Here is a 14,538-nt window from a genome sequence, read left to right on the forward strand (position 1 = left end):
ATCACAGTCCATATTTGGAACTGTAAGAACTTTTTGCATGTTGCTCCCCAACTTTTTTTTACCTTTGTGGCTCACGGGTAAAAAAAGTTCGGGGACCCCTGAAGGTTTAGTCAAAGGAGAGTACATACTAAAGGCCACATATTAATCGCTACATATTATGGTGCCCTCATCCTGTTGATCAGGGGTCCCCAACCACTGAACTGTGCCGCCGAGCCTAGGGGACAATTAACACGGCATGCGGATTTGGACGCTGGTGCGCCAAATTGGACGCCGACCCCTCCTGACCCCTTCGACCCCCTCCCAACCCCCTCCTGACTCCTTCCAACCCCCTCCCAACCCCCGACCCCCTCCCCCAGTCCTTGCAAAAACATTTGGCTCTACACCGGTCCCTGGACCAAAAAAGGTTGGAGACTGTTGCTGTAGATGACCCATTGCATACATGAGCCTTCAGATTGCAAAGGGATAAAGAACTGCAGAAATCCAAGTAAATAATTTACAAACAGGCAAAGGTAACATTGGGTAATTCGATTAAGTAAATAGATTTTCAACACTGAATTTCAAAAAATGTTTGGTCAGCTTTATAATAGTAAGCTTCTTCTCCCTAAATAATCTACTTTTATGTTAGCATTTATGGTTGGGAAATAATTCGGGTGAATGAATAGAGGGAAAAAAACTCGAATTTCGAGGAGTTTTTTGTGCTCCTCGACTATCGAATTGGCGTAAATTCGCCTAAGTAGAATGATTAGAATAGATTGAGCGAAAAAACGCTGCGACTATTCGCCCATTTGATAGTCGAAGTACTGTCTCTTTTAAAAATTATTTGACTGCCTACTTCGCCAGATTAAACCTACCAAATTGCTTTAAAAGCCTATGGGAAAGTTTTTGATCGAATAAAAAGGCATTCGATCGATCTAATATTCGATCGCTCGACTATTCGCCGGGTGAATATTCGCCCATTCGACTATTCGCCAGCGCGTAAATTCGCCCGAATTCCCTATTCAATTCTATTCTCCAGTCGAATTTCGAGGGATTTAACCCCTCGAAATTCGAACCTTGATACATCCGCCACAGAATGTACATAATTGTTTATATATGGAATTAATTTTAAAAAAAGTGATGGAATCATTTTTTTAATGTAATTATCTGTTGGGCAGCATTAAAAAACTATAGATTTTGTGCTATAAGAAAAGAGACTTTTCCAACATTCACAATCGCCTATCCCATATTACCCTTCCTACACAGACATGGGGGGTTATTTACTAAACTCTGAATGCAAAAATCATGAAAAATTCGAGATTTTTTTTTTTTTATAAAATCAGACTTTTAAAAAAATCAAGATTTTTCAGAATTCATTAAACCCAGAGAATGGAATCGGAATCTGAAAATCTGGCATCTCAGAACTGTCGAGGTTGTATATAAGTCAATGGGAAAAGTCCCAATGATTTTTTTATGTGCGCTGGGTTTCCTGCAATACCCCGAGTTTTTTGGGGGAAAATTCCAAAAAATTTGTGGAATTCAATCGGATGAAAAAATCCGGAAAAAAACATATTTTTTCCTGCAAAGAAAATTTATGGGAAAATGTAATAATAAATAAGCTTAAAACCCCAGAGTGAATTTGATTGGAGTTTCAAGCAGAAAATATTAATATAAATTTGGACTTTGTGGTGGTGTCTGCCTCCTTCTCCATTGAGATTTAGGGCAAGTACCACTCTTTATAAACATCTGTTCATTTGCTGCGTAGACATCACTAAACGACTATAAAAATAACCAAAAATATTATTTATATTTTCCTTTTTCTCGCAATGCACTTTTCCTTTATAAACATCACTGTATTTATGACATTCAAATTCTTAATGAAAATATTGATTAGTGGAATATGTCTACCTTTGAATAGATAGATACATCATATATTGTATATTGATAATCTTTGTTATTTATTCAGCAGGTGAATCACAAGTGAGAAGAGATGGGACGTCTTCCTTACCTTGTGTTCTTTATTACCTGTATATTTGCATCGCGCAGTGAGGCCTCTCATGATGATTCACATCAAGCACATGCTAATAGCCATGGTGAAGACAAAATTGCAAAAGCCCAAGAAGCAATAGGGTCAACAAATATAGATTTTGCACTGAATCTTTATAAACACCTTGTTACTGAAACACAAGCAGAAGAAAAATCCACACCGAAAAACCTAGTTTTCTCTCCTATTAGCATTTTAACAGCATTTTCTATGCTTCTGCTGGGAGCTAAATCTGAATCTCACCAACAGATCTTAAATGGTCTAAGCTTAAACCAAACACAGGTCCCAGAAGAAGATATGCATGAAGCATTTGAACACATTCTGCAGGTCTTAAATAGACCAAAGAGTGATCTGCAAGTCAACATTGGGAATGCGGTCTTTGTAGAAGATTCACTGAAAATCCTAGACAGTTTTGTTCAAGAAATAGAACATCATTACCATGCAAACATCTTCTCCTCTCATTTCAAGAACCCAGCAGAGGCTGAGAAGCAGATCAATGACTATGTAAGTAATAAAACAGATGGGAAGATACAGGAGCTGGTCAAAGACTTGAGTCAACAAAGCTGCTTCTGATCAACTACATACTCTTTAAAGGTTAGTGAACTGGTTCCCAAACCAAAATAATAACCAGAAACACAGAAGGTTTACTATTACTGCCTCAGTTCTCCAGCTGCATATTAATGTTCAGTTTTAAATAAGTAGTTAGTATGTTCTATATGGGCCGATTCTGTGAATGTTTTTAGCTGGCCTTTATTACTTATTCTGCATTGTTTTTAAACTTAAAGATGAAAACTGCTGACAATGCATGGATATTAACTTTATTGAGTGGATCACAACATGTTTCGGGATGTCTCCCTTTATCAAATGAATCCAAAAGGGAGGTATCCTGAAACATGTTGTGATCCACACAGTAAAGGTGTTCTGCAGGTTGATAACTGTGCATGGTCAGCAGTTTTCATCTTGTATAGTGATGGGGGAATTTATCCGGCAGGTGCAAATTCGCGGTGAATTTCAGAAATAATTTGCGAAGTTGCAGCGAAAATTCACCAGCGTCAAAGTAATTCCGACGTCGGCGGCAATTAAACAGATGGCCCTTGACGTTAATGAGCATCAATTGTTGCCAGAGTCAATTTTGATGCCAATGAATTGATGGCGGCGGCAAAATGTGCTTTTAGCAAATTCTTCGCCAGTTTCACAAATTTTGTGGCGAATCGGGACAAATTCACCCATCAGTATTCTTGTATAATTGGATACGAGTACAAGGAAAAGTGAGATGAATAAGACAAGGTACAGGTCCCAATCTTCACGTCTCTGGAATTCCAATTCAAAATTTTTGTTGGTTAGTTGTCAGGTCTTCCCTATCAATATCTCATTATCATTTCCAAACTGCTACTTAGTTGATAAGGAGACCCTCAACAACCAGGTAGCCCTTGAAAATTCAAAACTGTGAGCTGCAGAACAAAACCACGAAAAATAAAAAAGGAACGTAAACACATTTAAAAATTAAACACATGTATAAAAGCAGAAGAAACACAAGGGGAAGATTTAACCATCTGTTAAGAGAAAGGAATAAATTAATTACTGATATAGAGGTATAGGATCTAACATCCAGAATGATTTGGGTTTTCCCCATAAGGGATCTTTCTCTAATCTGGATCTCCATACATTAAGGGGCAGATTTTGAGTTTATTGTAGTGTAATTAAACTAGGGAATAGTCCAAATTCGATTAGAGTTTAAAAAAAAAAAAATCGAAATTAGAATTCTGAAATTTATCATGCACGGTTCTTATTTGACTATTCGCCATCTAAAACCTGCCGAATTGGTGTTTAAGCCTATGGGGGACCTTCTACAATCAATTTGGAGTAGTTTGGTGGACTTTTGAGTATCGAATTTGTCCAGGAAAGGTCCCCATAGGCTTTTTTAACAATTTTTTGGTCGAAGAAAAATCGTTCGATCGATGGATTAAAATCCTTCGAATCGATCGATTCAAAGGATTTAATCGTTCGAACTAACTATGTGTGGTAAATTCTTCGACTTCGATATTCGAAGTCAAAGGATTTACATTCGGCAGTCGAATATCGAGGGTTAATTAACCCTCGATATTCGACCATATTTAAATCTGCCCCCACCAGTTGACTCTAAATAGGTTCTAGGAGGTCCCCCATAGGCTAAAATAGCAATTTGGCAGGTTTTAGATTGTGAATGGTCTAAGCTAAATTTTTAAAGATTTAAATTCAAAATTTGAATTTTCAAATTTTTTTCAAATTCAAATCAAATTTGGACTATTCCCTAGTCAAAGTACACAAAAATTAGTTCGAAATTCAAATTTTTTAAATTCAAATTTCACTTCGACCTTTGATAGATCTGCCCCCTAGTGTAGCATGACTACTAGACAAGATATACTACCTCTGGGTTCAGTAATCTTATCAGAGTGCTCATTGAAAACTATGTGGAACTATATGACCTTGGGCTATAGAGGATTTATAGCAAATGCCAAAACGAGTTCACTGAAATTATGTTTTTTGCTTTTTTTTTTTATTTGGTAAAAAAATACAAAATATGGCATTTTGGGGTTATAGGTAGGATTGGCAGATGTCGGAGCAGTATGACATGTTAGCCCATATCTATACTAACTATAGAGTTTAGTATCACAATAGCCTTTGATATTATGTCTGTCCAAGAAATCATCCAAGCCATTATAATGTTATGTAGCTTCATCTTATCAATTCGCCAGCCAGAACCTGGCGAAAAGGTTAACAATTTATTAAATTCATACTTTGATAAATTTGCAGATTAACAATTGTTCGCCTGGTCAAAAATGTAACCATCCTTGCGCTGAGCTGTTTCACTGGCGAATTGTCTTCTTCGTCTTTTAGTAAATTGCCGATGTCCCTTCAAATTGTCATTTTGGTGAATTTTTGTTAAAAAACATGTGCTTCGCTCTTTAGTTAATTTGCCCTTTGTCTTTCTGTTAATGCCCTCCAGATCTTCTAATAAATGGGTTTATGTAATTTTCCCAGGTGCAGTAAACCATAGCAACCAATCAGTAAGTAATACTTTCTGTTCTCCTGTATAAAAGCAAACATCTTACTGGTTGCTGTGGGTTGCTACACCTGGGCAAACTTAGTGCCTTTTTTATTAGCCAGGGTCGGACTGGGGGCCCGGGGCTTCTGCCTCAGGGCCCCACCTCCAGATTCTGAGGGCTGCTGCCTCACTGCCTCCCGTCCTGCAACCCACCCTGTTTGGTCGAGGCAAAAAGCTGTGCTGACGAGCATGCGTGATTGCGCACTTGCACACACGCGTGGTGGCACAGGTGCCGACCGAGAGGCCCTGAGGCAGTAGCCCTCAGGGTCTGGAGGGGGGCCCTGAGGCAGAAGACCTGCGAAGAAATTCAGGAGCCAGGGCCCACTGGGTTTTTTCCCGGAGTCCCGCCGGCCCAGTCCGACCCTGGTGTCAGCTTTAAACATCAAACATATACATTGTCTGTGCACAACTGTGTACATGTAGAACAGGTAACCAAGGCCCTGGAAAAAAAAAAGTATTAACTAATTATTTTAAATGCACATTGCAATAGAGTAAAATAGCAGTGCCTATATTTGGCCCATGTCTTGCTGCAGATCTGCAACATTAGATATCCAGGTCAGTATTTCTGAACCGCAATCTGCTGAGGCTGATTCTTTACAATGTTGGTCTAAAGTCTAAGGTCTTTTGCCATTACACATAAGTTCAAATCAATTGCTTCTGGATTTCTACTACCTGTTACCTTTTTCTGCAAAACACAGTAACGTGTAGAACTTGTCAGTGTAACTTTAATTAGTCATATGTTATTTGACAGAGGCTTAGCAGTTATCTATGACATAAGAAAAGAAATGTTGAGAACCCTTCATTCCTGGGCTCATCCACAAGAACGACAGATATGATTTTGAGCAAGAAATAAAAATCAGGGACAGAGAGGTAAAAACGCATTGTTGAACATTTACTAATGAGAAACAGGCCATAGATTCTCTTGTTTGCCAAACCATAATAGCAGTTGACAGAGGTCTACGTAGCAGAGAAAAAACACAAGTATGAGTTATAACCTTGAAGACAGAAAATAGAAATTGCAGGTTTTGTTCAGGTTTGTGTTACAGTCTAGTTTGTATTTAGCCTCAAACGTTTATCTACTAATATCTGCTAATTACAATGGGCTGCCAGGCTTCTGATTAGGGATGCACCGAATCCACTTTTTTGGATTCGGCTGAACCCCCGAATCCTTCGCGAACCGAATCCAAACCCTAATTTGCATATGCAAATTTGAGGTGGGAAGGGGAAACCATTTTTTACTTCCTTGTTTTCTGACAAAAAGTCACACAATTTCCCTCCCGCCCCTAATTTGCATATACAAATTAGGATTCGGATTTGGTTTGCCCGGGCAGAAGGATTCGGCCGAATCCGAATCCTGCTGAAAAAGGCCGAATCCTGGATTCGGTGCATCCCTACTTCTGATGCTCAGTCACATCTATAAGTTCATACAAGTACCATATATGCCATTTAACCCCATTTCCTCTGTATCTCAGATTCTTTGAACTTTACTTGCCCAAGTTTTCAATCAGCTCCTCTCTCCAACTGAAAGACCTCCTCACTGACATGGGAATGGGAATTATTTTCACTGATTCGGCAGATTTCTCTGGGATTTCAGAAGACAGCCGTTTGAAATTATCCAAAGTAAGTTACGGACTTAGTTACATTCCGTGCTCTTTAAAGGCGAATTAAAACTTAACTAAAGAAGTAGCTAGAAATGTTGTACATTATGTTTTGGGCTTCTGTACCAGCCCAAGGCAACCACAGCCCTTCAGCAGTAAAGATCTGTGTCTCCAAAGATGCCCCAGTAGCTCCCCACCTTTTCTACTGATTCACTGCACATGCTCTTTGCTGCTGTCACTTACTGATCTTAGGGAGCCACTCACAATATACAGTACATATAGAATAGAAATGTCACAATATAAGGCTGATTATTAATTAACATAGATAATTACTACATGGCAGCATAGAAACCAGTGCAACTAGCATCAGAATGTAATAATCAGCCCTGTAGCATCAGCTTATATTACAGACAAACCTCATTTGATAATTAGTGACGACCCCTAAGCTTAGCTTCTCAACAGCTGCTCAGAGCCCACTGAGAATGTGAGTGTCACAGACACTTTCCAAGATGGTGACCCCCTGTGACAAGTTTGAAGTCCTGGATCAAGGGTCGAATTTCGAGTTTATAGGAGTTTCTAAAAACTCCCATCAACTCGAAATTCAAAAAAAAACAAACGACCAATTGAAATTTATTTTAAAAAAAAATAAAGAAATTTTTTTAAAAACGGTGAATAGGATCGAATTTTTTTTCAAGTCCACGAAACGACTCCAAATTGATTGTAGGAGGTCCCCCCATAGGCTAAAACACCAATTCAGCAGGTTTTATATGGTGATTAGTCAAATTTGAATTCTTACAGGGACAGTACGTGATGAATTTCAAAATTCTATTTTTTTTAAATTCAAATCGGATTTGGACTATTCCCTAGTTGAATTACACTACAATAAACTCGAAATTTGAATTTAAAAATTCAAATTTTCAATTCGACCTTTGATAAATCTGCCCATAAGGCTGCTGCGACCTTATGAAAATGTATATTGTTTTTTATTGGAGCTTTTCATTAACCACGTTTCAGAAAAATAGTGCCTAGCCGCCACCTCACATGAAAATAGAAATGAGATCTCTTTCCTTCAAGTTAATGCTGCTACTATACTGTACAAGTAATGGCGGGGCAGAGATCATGAAAATAGCATGGTGAAGGCCCACATGTACACAATCTCAAATGCAGGCATTAAGCAAACTAGAAAGGTAAAGGATGTATGACTTGCAGGCATAAGTTTAAATGTATTTACTTGAAAACGCAAACTTTTGGAGCAAAGTGAGACCACTGTATCCAAGTAATGTGAAAAATATTAAACACGTTGTAATACTTCTTTTCCTACACTATCTGTGAAAAATCCATACCATATCTGTACACAGAATATATGCTTTAAATGAGACAAGAGGGCTCATTTATAAGTGTACATACCACGCAGAGGTAGAGCCACCCACCTTTAGATGTTGATGTTTGTGCTTCCTAAATGCGCTATGTGTAAGTGCTACAAGCAGATTGTTTGTATATGGGCATAGCCTGCCATGTCCCTTCCGTGCAAACTATTCATTAAATGCTCATGAATTACTCGTAGGTAAAGGGAAATTCTTTTTTTAGTTCTTGATTTTAAAAACAACAGCTGTATGCAACATTTGTGCCATGTTAATGTGATAACCTGCCTGGAGTTGAGCCGGGAGCTGATGCTCCTGTGCTGTCTGCGTTGCCGCTGCTCCATGTGAGCGGACAGGTAAGGTCCTGGTTCACTCCTGTGGCTATGCTTTGTAACTGCAGTAAGCATGGCTTCTTTCACCTGTTGCCAATCTGGCCACAGGTGATCTGTGTAAGCCATTAGTCTGGCTATAAAACCCCCTACACTGCACTGACTCATTGCCCAACGTAGTTCCTGGGTGTGATTCCTGTCTGATCTTCCATTCCTGACCTTTTCCTGGTTTTACCTTTTGCTGTATCACTGCCTGAACAGACCCTTGCCTGTTTGACCACTCTTCTGACTTGGTTTTATCCTGACTACACAGTATAAAGGACTGCTTGTTTAAAAATCAAGTGTCCGGTGCACGGAACTCTGCTGTTTTCTCCTTTATACTTTGCACAGCGTGGGACGCTGAGACACTCCTGCACTCGGTCGGATGATTTGTGCTGTAAAAAGCAGCGGTTTCCTTTTAACTTATCCTGACTACACTACTGATTCTGTGCTGCATTGTCTGACTGGTACTGTCCTAGCCTGTTCCACATCAGCACTCTCTTTTCCCATTCTTACTGAATAAGTTACGGTTCCCTTGCCTGCCCAGAGCTGCCCCCTTGGTGCTCTCACGTTAAGTCCTAGCGGCATCTGAGTAGAGGGGGGGCTCCTCCCAAAGCCGGCTCATATTGGCACAAATGTGATCCAAGACCAGGACTTTTGGGTTGTCCTGGGTTTGGGAAACCATACGTTACAGTTAAACAAGGTTATTTCCACTTGTAAGAGAAGCCTAATACAAATGTTGCTGCATGGTAAAGCCCACTAAGCCTTCTGCAGTTATCTAAATGAGCCGACTATACAACACCATTTTATGCAATGGATAAACTCACAGAGAAAGCAGCAAGTACTGGAATAGTTTCCACATAAACATATACATGTGCAAACAAAATAAAAAAGTATATGTACAGTATAACGTTAATACTGACAGATGACCGTTTTTAAGAACGACTTTTGTATGGTACATTTGTTTCAAAGGAATGCTTTATTTCAGCATTAATTCATGGGAACGTTAAGAGCTGATCGGGCATTGTCACAACTGCCACTCTGAATAAATATCACTGCTGCTCCTTGCTTTTTGGCATAGTTGTGAATGTGTACTATTACCTCCTGTTGTGAATCACGCACACTGCAACTATTAACAAAAAGGAATCCTTGAGCTTCCACCTGCCCCCCCCCCCCCGAAGGTTCTAGTAGTTTGCGGGTTCTTACTGAGGCCTAAACCAATTGATGCAATGAATGTGAGCCTATAAAATCAGGCACAGACATAATTTTACACTAGGGGGCAGCTTTATTAATATGTGAGGCTAGAGCTCATTGCAAAAAACTCACTTTCTAGTCATTCCTATGGGATTTTTATCAAATGGTGAAATCTAACCCATTTTTAATGATTGATGTGCCCTATCAAATCCAGGTATAGGCAGCTCTGAACCAAACGCTGGGGAACAAGGAGAACTTTGTAGGTTTTCTCACAGCCCTTACAGATAAGCCAGCATAGGTTTCCACTGTGCAGATACATTTGAGGGTAACGTAACATGCCCATTTTATAGTGCCATGTTTTAAATACATACATGTTTTAACTGTGTTGTCAACCCCATGATTTAAGAGGATGCCTTTGATTAAAGGGGACCTGTCACCCAAAAAAATTATTCATAATCCTATTTTATCACATCAGTCAAGCAAAATTAACTTTAATTACACTATATAAATTATTTGAATCTTGTTTCCTCCAGTCCGGGAATTCATAATTATAGCAAGCAGGCAGGAGCCGTTTTGTGGACACTGTTATTAAGACAAGCCTTGTATCATCTCAGAATCTTGTTTATGCACCAGAATGGGGGACCTGATGTCCATCCCCATGTCCTGGCTACACAATTAAACAGTGAAGAGAACAGGGGTAATGTGGGGAGAGCAGCTATTCCTAGGAACAACTAAATGGAAAGTGAAATTAATTGTCTGCCCCGCCTCTATGCCCAGGACATAGAGGAGGGGCAGACGATACTTGATTGACAGCTGAGATGGGCTAGACATTTTGTCAATTTCCCAGCTGCCCCAAGTCATGTGACTTGTGCTCTGATAAACTTCAATCACTCTTTACTGCTGTACTGCAAGTTGGAGTGATATCACCCCCTCTCTTTTCCCCCCCAGCAGCCAAATAAAAGAACAATGGGAAGCTAACCAGATAGCAGCTCCCTAACACAAGATAACAGCTGCCTGGTAGCTCTAAGTACAACACTTAATAGTAAAAACCCATATCCCACTGAGACACATTGAGAAGGAAAAACAGCAGCCTGCCAGAAAGCATTTCTCTCCTAAAGTGCGGGCACAAGTCACATGACTTGGGGCAGCTGGGAAATTGACAAAATGTCTAGCCCCATGTCAGATTTCAAAATTGAATATAAAAAAATCTGTTTGCTCTTTTGAGAAATAGATTTCAGTGCAGAATTCTGCTGGACCAGCACTATTAACTGATTCATTTTGAAAAAATTTTTTTTTCCCATGACAGTATCCCTTTAAATAAAAAATGCAATTTGAATTCTATTTTACAGCTTTTTGTGTCTGAGTGACAGGTCCACTTTAAGACAAGAAAATGCTTTTTTAGTAATTATTTACGAATGATTCATAACTAAAAGCTGTATTAATGTGTGTTTTATTTGGAATCATGCATTGTGCTGTCCTAAGTATTCAGCAAACCAGTGCTTTATTTTTCACTTTGCAAAAAGCAAGAGCAACATTCAGAGACTGGACTGACTTTTTCCGCAGAATCTTAATACAGTGGAAAATAAAAATACTTCTTTCATATGAATAAACCTATTCTGGTTTGACTGCAAAGATGGAAGCTGACAATAGCTTCATGTTTTGTATAGATTTGTATTTCCAGGTAAACTATGTTCTTTGAACCAGGAAATGTATTAATACAAGCAATTGTAATGGACATAGCTAAAGCATGGTACAGTCATTTGTATTAAGAACAGATAAAACTATATTCAGTATATTTAACCACTAGATAAAGAGAAAATACTATCTGAAATACTCCAAAATATTAAATAATGTATATACAAAATAATTGTTTGGTGATAAAGGGGAATGATTTGTAGAAAAGATATTTGCACTTAGACGTCACGGTATGTTTTCGGTTGCCTTTGTGCTTCTGATCGATGGCCTGTGTTCCCAATGTTCCTAATAGTTGAAGTACAGGAAAACCTCTGCTAAGGAAATGCTTCTATAGTTTTGCTGTAGCAAGAAGAAGGAATGTCCAAGCTAGAGGCCCACCTATTGGCTTTGAGATAAAGAATGCATACACGATAATGAGGCACCCGTAACAAGAGGCTGCATTTTGGATTACCATTGCTCACTTAGTATAGCCATCCTCACAAGCAAATACACTATTCGCAAGCAATTTTCTCCTTCCAAAAAAAGATCAGCAAGGATATTGTTTAGCACAGCTCATCTTTCCATTGAGCGCTAGCACTGGCTGTTGTTGTAGCAGTTGTGGGTACGACATTTCTTTGGTTTCCTTTGTTACCTGCCAAACAATTATGCTTTTGATTTTCTGCTTTTTCTTTAAAAAAAAAAAAAAAAAGAGAAAGAAAAGAGAAAAATTACAGTTGACACATTACAGCTGACTCGCAGCACTGCAGATTACAATATATGACACACAGACCTTCTTTTTTAAACCAACTTCAGTGGCCTGATTGTCATTCATGATTCACTTATTTTCAACAGTCATTTATTATATCCTAAACGGTCAGATTAACTAGGTATCAGTATACCTCTTAGTGGGACATTCACTAACATTCGTTTTTGCGCCAGTGTCCGCTTCGCCGTGCTTCGCCAGGCGTATTTTCGCCAGCGCTACACAAATTCACTAAAATCCGAAGTTGCGCTCAGGGGAAGCGTAAGGTTGCGAAGTTGCGCTAGCATTAATTCGCCAAGCAAAGCAAAGTTACGCTAGCAATGTGCCCACTGTATAGTTAAGGTGCCATGAGTTAGGAAATGTAGGGAGGAAGGAGGGTACCCCCAAAAAAAATTTCGATCTTTTTCAGCCTATCACCCATAAAAAATGAAAAAACGCCAGCGTTTTTGGGACTTAGAAACATTTTTAACTTTTTTTTGAAGCAATCCCTATCTACTCTATTGCACTTCGCCTGGTCTGAGGTGGCGAAGGAAGTCTGGCGTAAAAGGTAGCGTTCAGAATAATTCATGCGTCAGTGAATTTGCGTAGTGACATCGGTTGCGCTAATTCGCCAGGCGTAAGCGTGCAAAGTAACACTAGCGAATTTACACCAGCGTCTGTTAGTGAATTCGCGAATTAACGAAAATGCGCTACGCTGGCGCATTCACGCTAGCATTAGGTGCTTCGGCGTTTAGTGAATTTGCCCCTTAGTGTTTCACATTGTGTCACATATAGACAACAGGCTGTAAGTCTCTAACAAAGAAGTACCGTTTCTCCTTTCTTTTCACTTTTTACTGGTCTTTGGTAGTTTCTACACTGACTATCGACGCATTACTATAACTGGCTGCGCAGCCAAACTCTTAGTTATCTGCCTCTAAAATAATTAAAAAGAAAACACTCAAAAATGCATATCTGTATATTTCTGTACATTCTTTTTGTTATAAAATGAAAATCGAATATGGCCTGCTTCCTAGCAAACAAAACGAGATAGTGAAGGAGAATCTGAACTAGATCCCACATCCCTAACTGAAAATGAACAGATACTCTGTCTTCAACGTATACAACGTAAAATACTGTACCAAGCACAGAGTATTCACTCAGACGTAGAACAGCTCTTTACACCCGTGTATATAATTCAAAGGTTGTACAGAAAACATTATCAAGTAAAATCAATAGTTAAAAACTTACAAGCTTAGCTTTCGGGACTGAGAATCTTTACTGCCATTTGACTTCTGCTCAATTGATGACGCAGAGTTCCGTGGAGCAGATATTGTAGTGTTAGTGAAGGTGACCGACCCACCAGCATGGCTTGTACGACTTTTAATTGAATCATCTGAAAGGGGAAAAGGTAGAATGTCATAGGCAAAATGTGACGCAATGGTGTTCATAAAACTGTGCTCCATTTATACAGCATTTATCAGTGCAATTCATGAGTGGATAGTTTACTGAACATTTGGAACAATCTTTGGTGGAATGCGTAGTGGCACCTCAGTCTGCCAATCTGTATTGCTCAGTTACAGGAAAATGTCCTGGCCTCCTGCAACATGAAGCCCTTGACCTATTTATGGTACGTAGATTACACACTTATAATATGTGCATCATCAAAAAAGAGCTATTGGCATTCCACCAAAGATTTAACCAGTTCGACCCCACTATCAAATTTAACCTTAAAGGAGAACTAAATCCTAAAAATGAATATGGCTAAAAATGCCATATTTTATATACTGAACTTATTGCGCCAGCCCAAAGTTTCAGCTTCTCAATAGCAGCAATGATCCAGGACTAACATACAAAGAAAGGACAGAAAACAACAGGGTGCCTATTGTCATTACATTTCAGTTCTATTTTCTTTCTCTCCTCACTCAACCTCTATTCCCCTAGTCTTTACATACTATAATCTATAATTCCAGTTATTTACCCTCTTTGTTAAGGAAATAAGGAATGGCGATGAAATAGGCCAAATAGTTAGAAGCAGGAGGGCCTACTGACACCTTGTCCAACCGGGAGTTTTCCTGGTATCCCAGTGGGCCTGTCCAACACTGACAATCTACAACTGAACATTATTAGACAAATAGCCAGAGACTTGCAACCTATGCTCCATTCAGAAACCAGACTAAAAGAAATATTCCCGGAATACCTCTCCTGTATTCTAGATAACCACCTAGGCCCCATCGAGAGTTTTGTTCTCCAGTGCTCAAACAGGACATTACTGAATTAGAGAGGGTCCAGAGAAGGGCAACTAAGCTGGTAAAAGGTATGGAAAATCTCAGCTATGAGGAAAGACTGGCCAAGTTGGGGTTGTTCACTATGGAGAAGAGGCGTTTAAGGGGTGATATGATAACTATGTAGAAATAATACATCATATAATAATCTCTCAAATGCTTTATTTACTAGTAGGTCTTTCCAGCTGACGCAAGGTCACCCATTCCGATTAGA

At 39.2% G+C, this 14,538-nt stretch overlaps 1 protein-coding gene and 1 pseudogene across 2 annotated transcripts in view; one reads left to right on the forward strand and one right to left on the reverse strand.

The window, feature by feature from the left end:
* The first annotated feature begins 1,966 nt into the window (after positions 1-1,966).
* Positions 1,967-6,841, forward strand: LOC108700631 (annotated as a pseudogene).
* Positions 6,842-11,060: 4,219 nt separating this feature from the next.
* The window catches only part of ppp4r4.S (protein phosphatase 4, regulatory subunit 4 S homeolog), a 71,574-nt gene continuing 68,096 nt past the window's right edge, over positions 11,061-14,538 (reverse strand). For both annotated transcript variants that reach the window (XM_018232404.2, XM_018232403.2), the window contains exons 24-25: positions 13,291-13,435; positions 11,061-11,988 (exon numbers count right to left, since the gene is read on the reverse strand). In XM_018232404.2, the coding sequence (XP_018087893.1) occupies positions 11,964-11,988; positions 13,291-13,435 (170 nt within the window). In that variant the 3' untranslated portion in view covers positions 11,061-11,963. The remainder of the gene's footprint in view (positions 11,989-13,290; positions 13,436-14,538) is intronic.

The sequence above is a fragment of the Xenopus laevis genome, chromosome 8S (genome assembly GCF_017654675.1).
Source record: "Xenopus laevis strain J_2021 chromosome 8S, Xenopus_laevis_v10.1, whole genome shotgun sequence".
NCBI lineage: Eukaryota > Metazoa > Chordata > Amphibia > Anura > Pipidae > Xenopus > Xenopus laevis.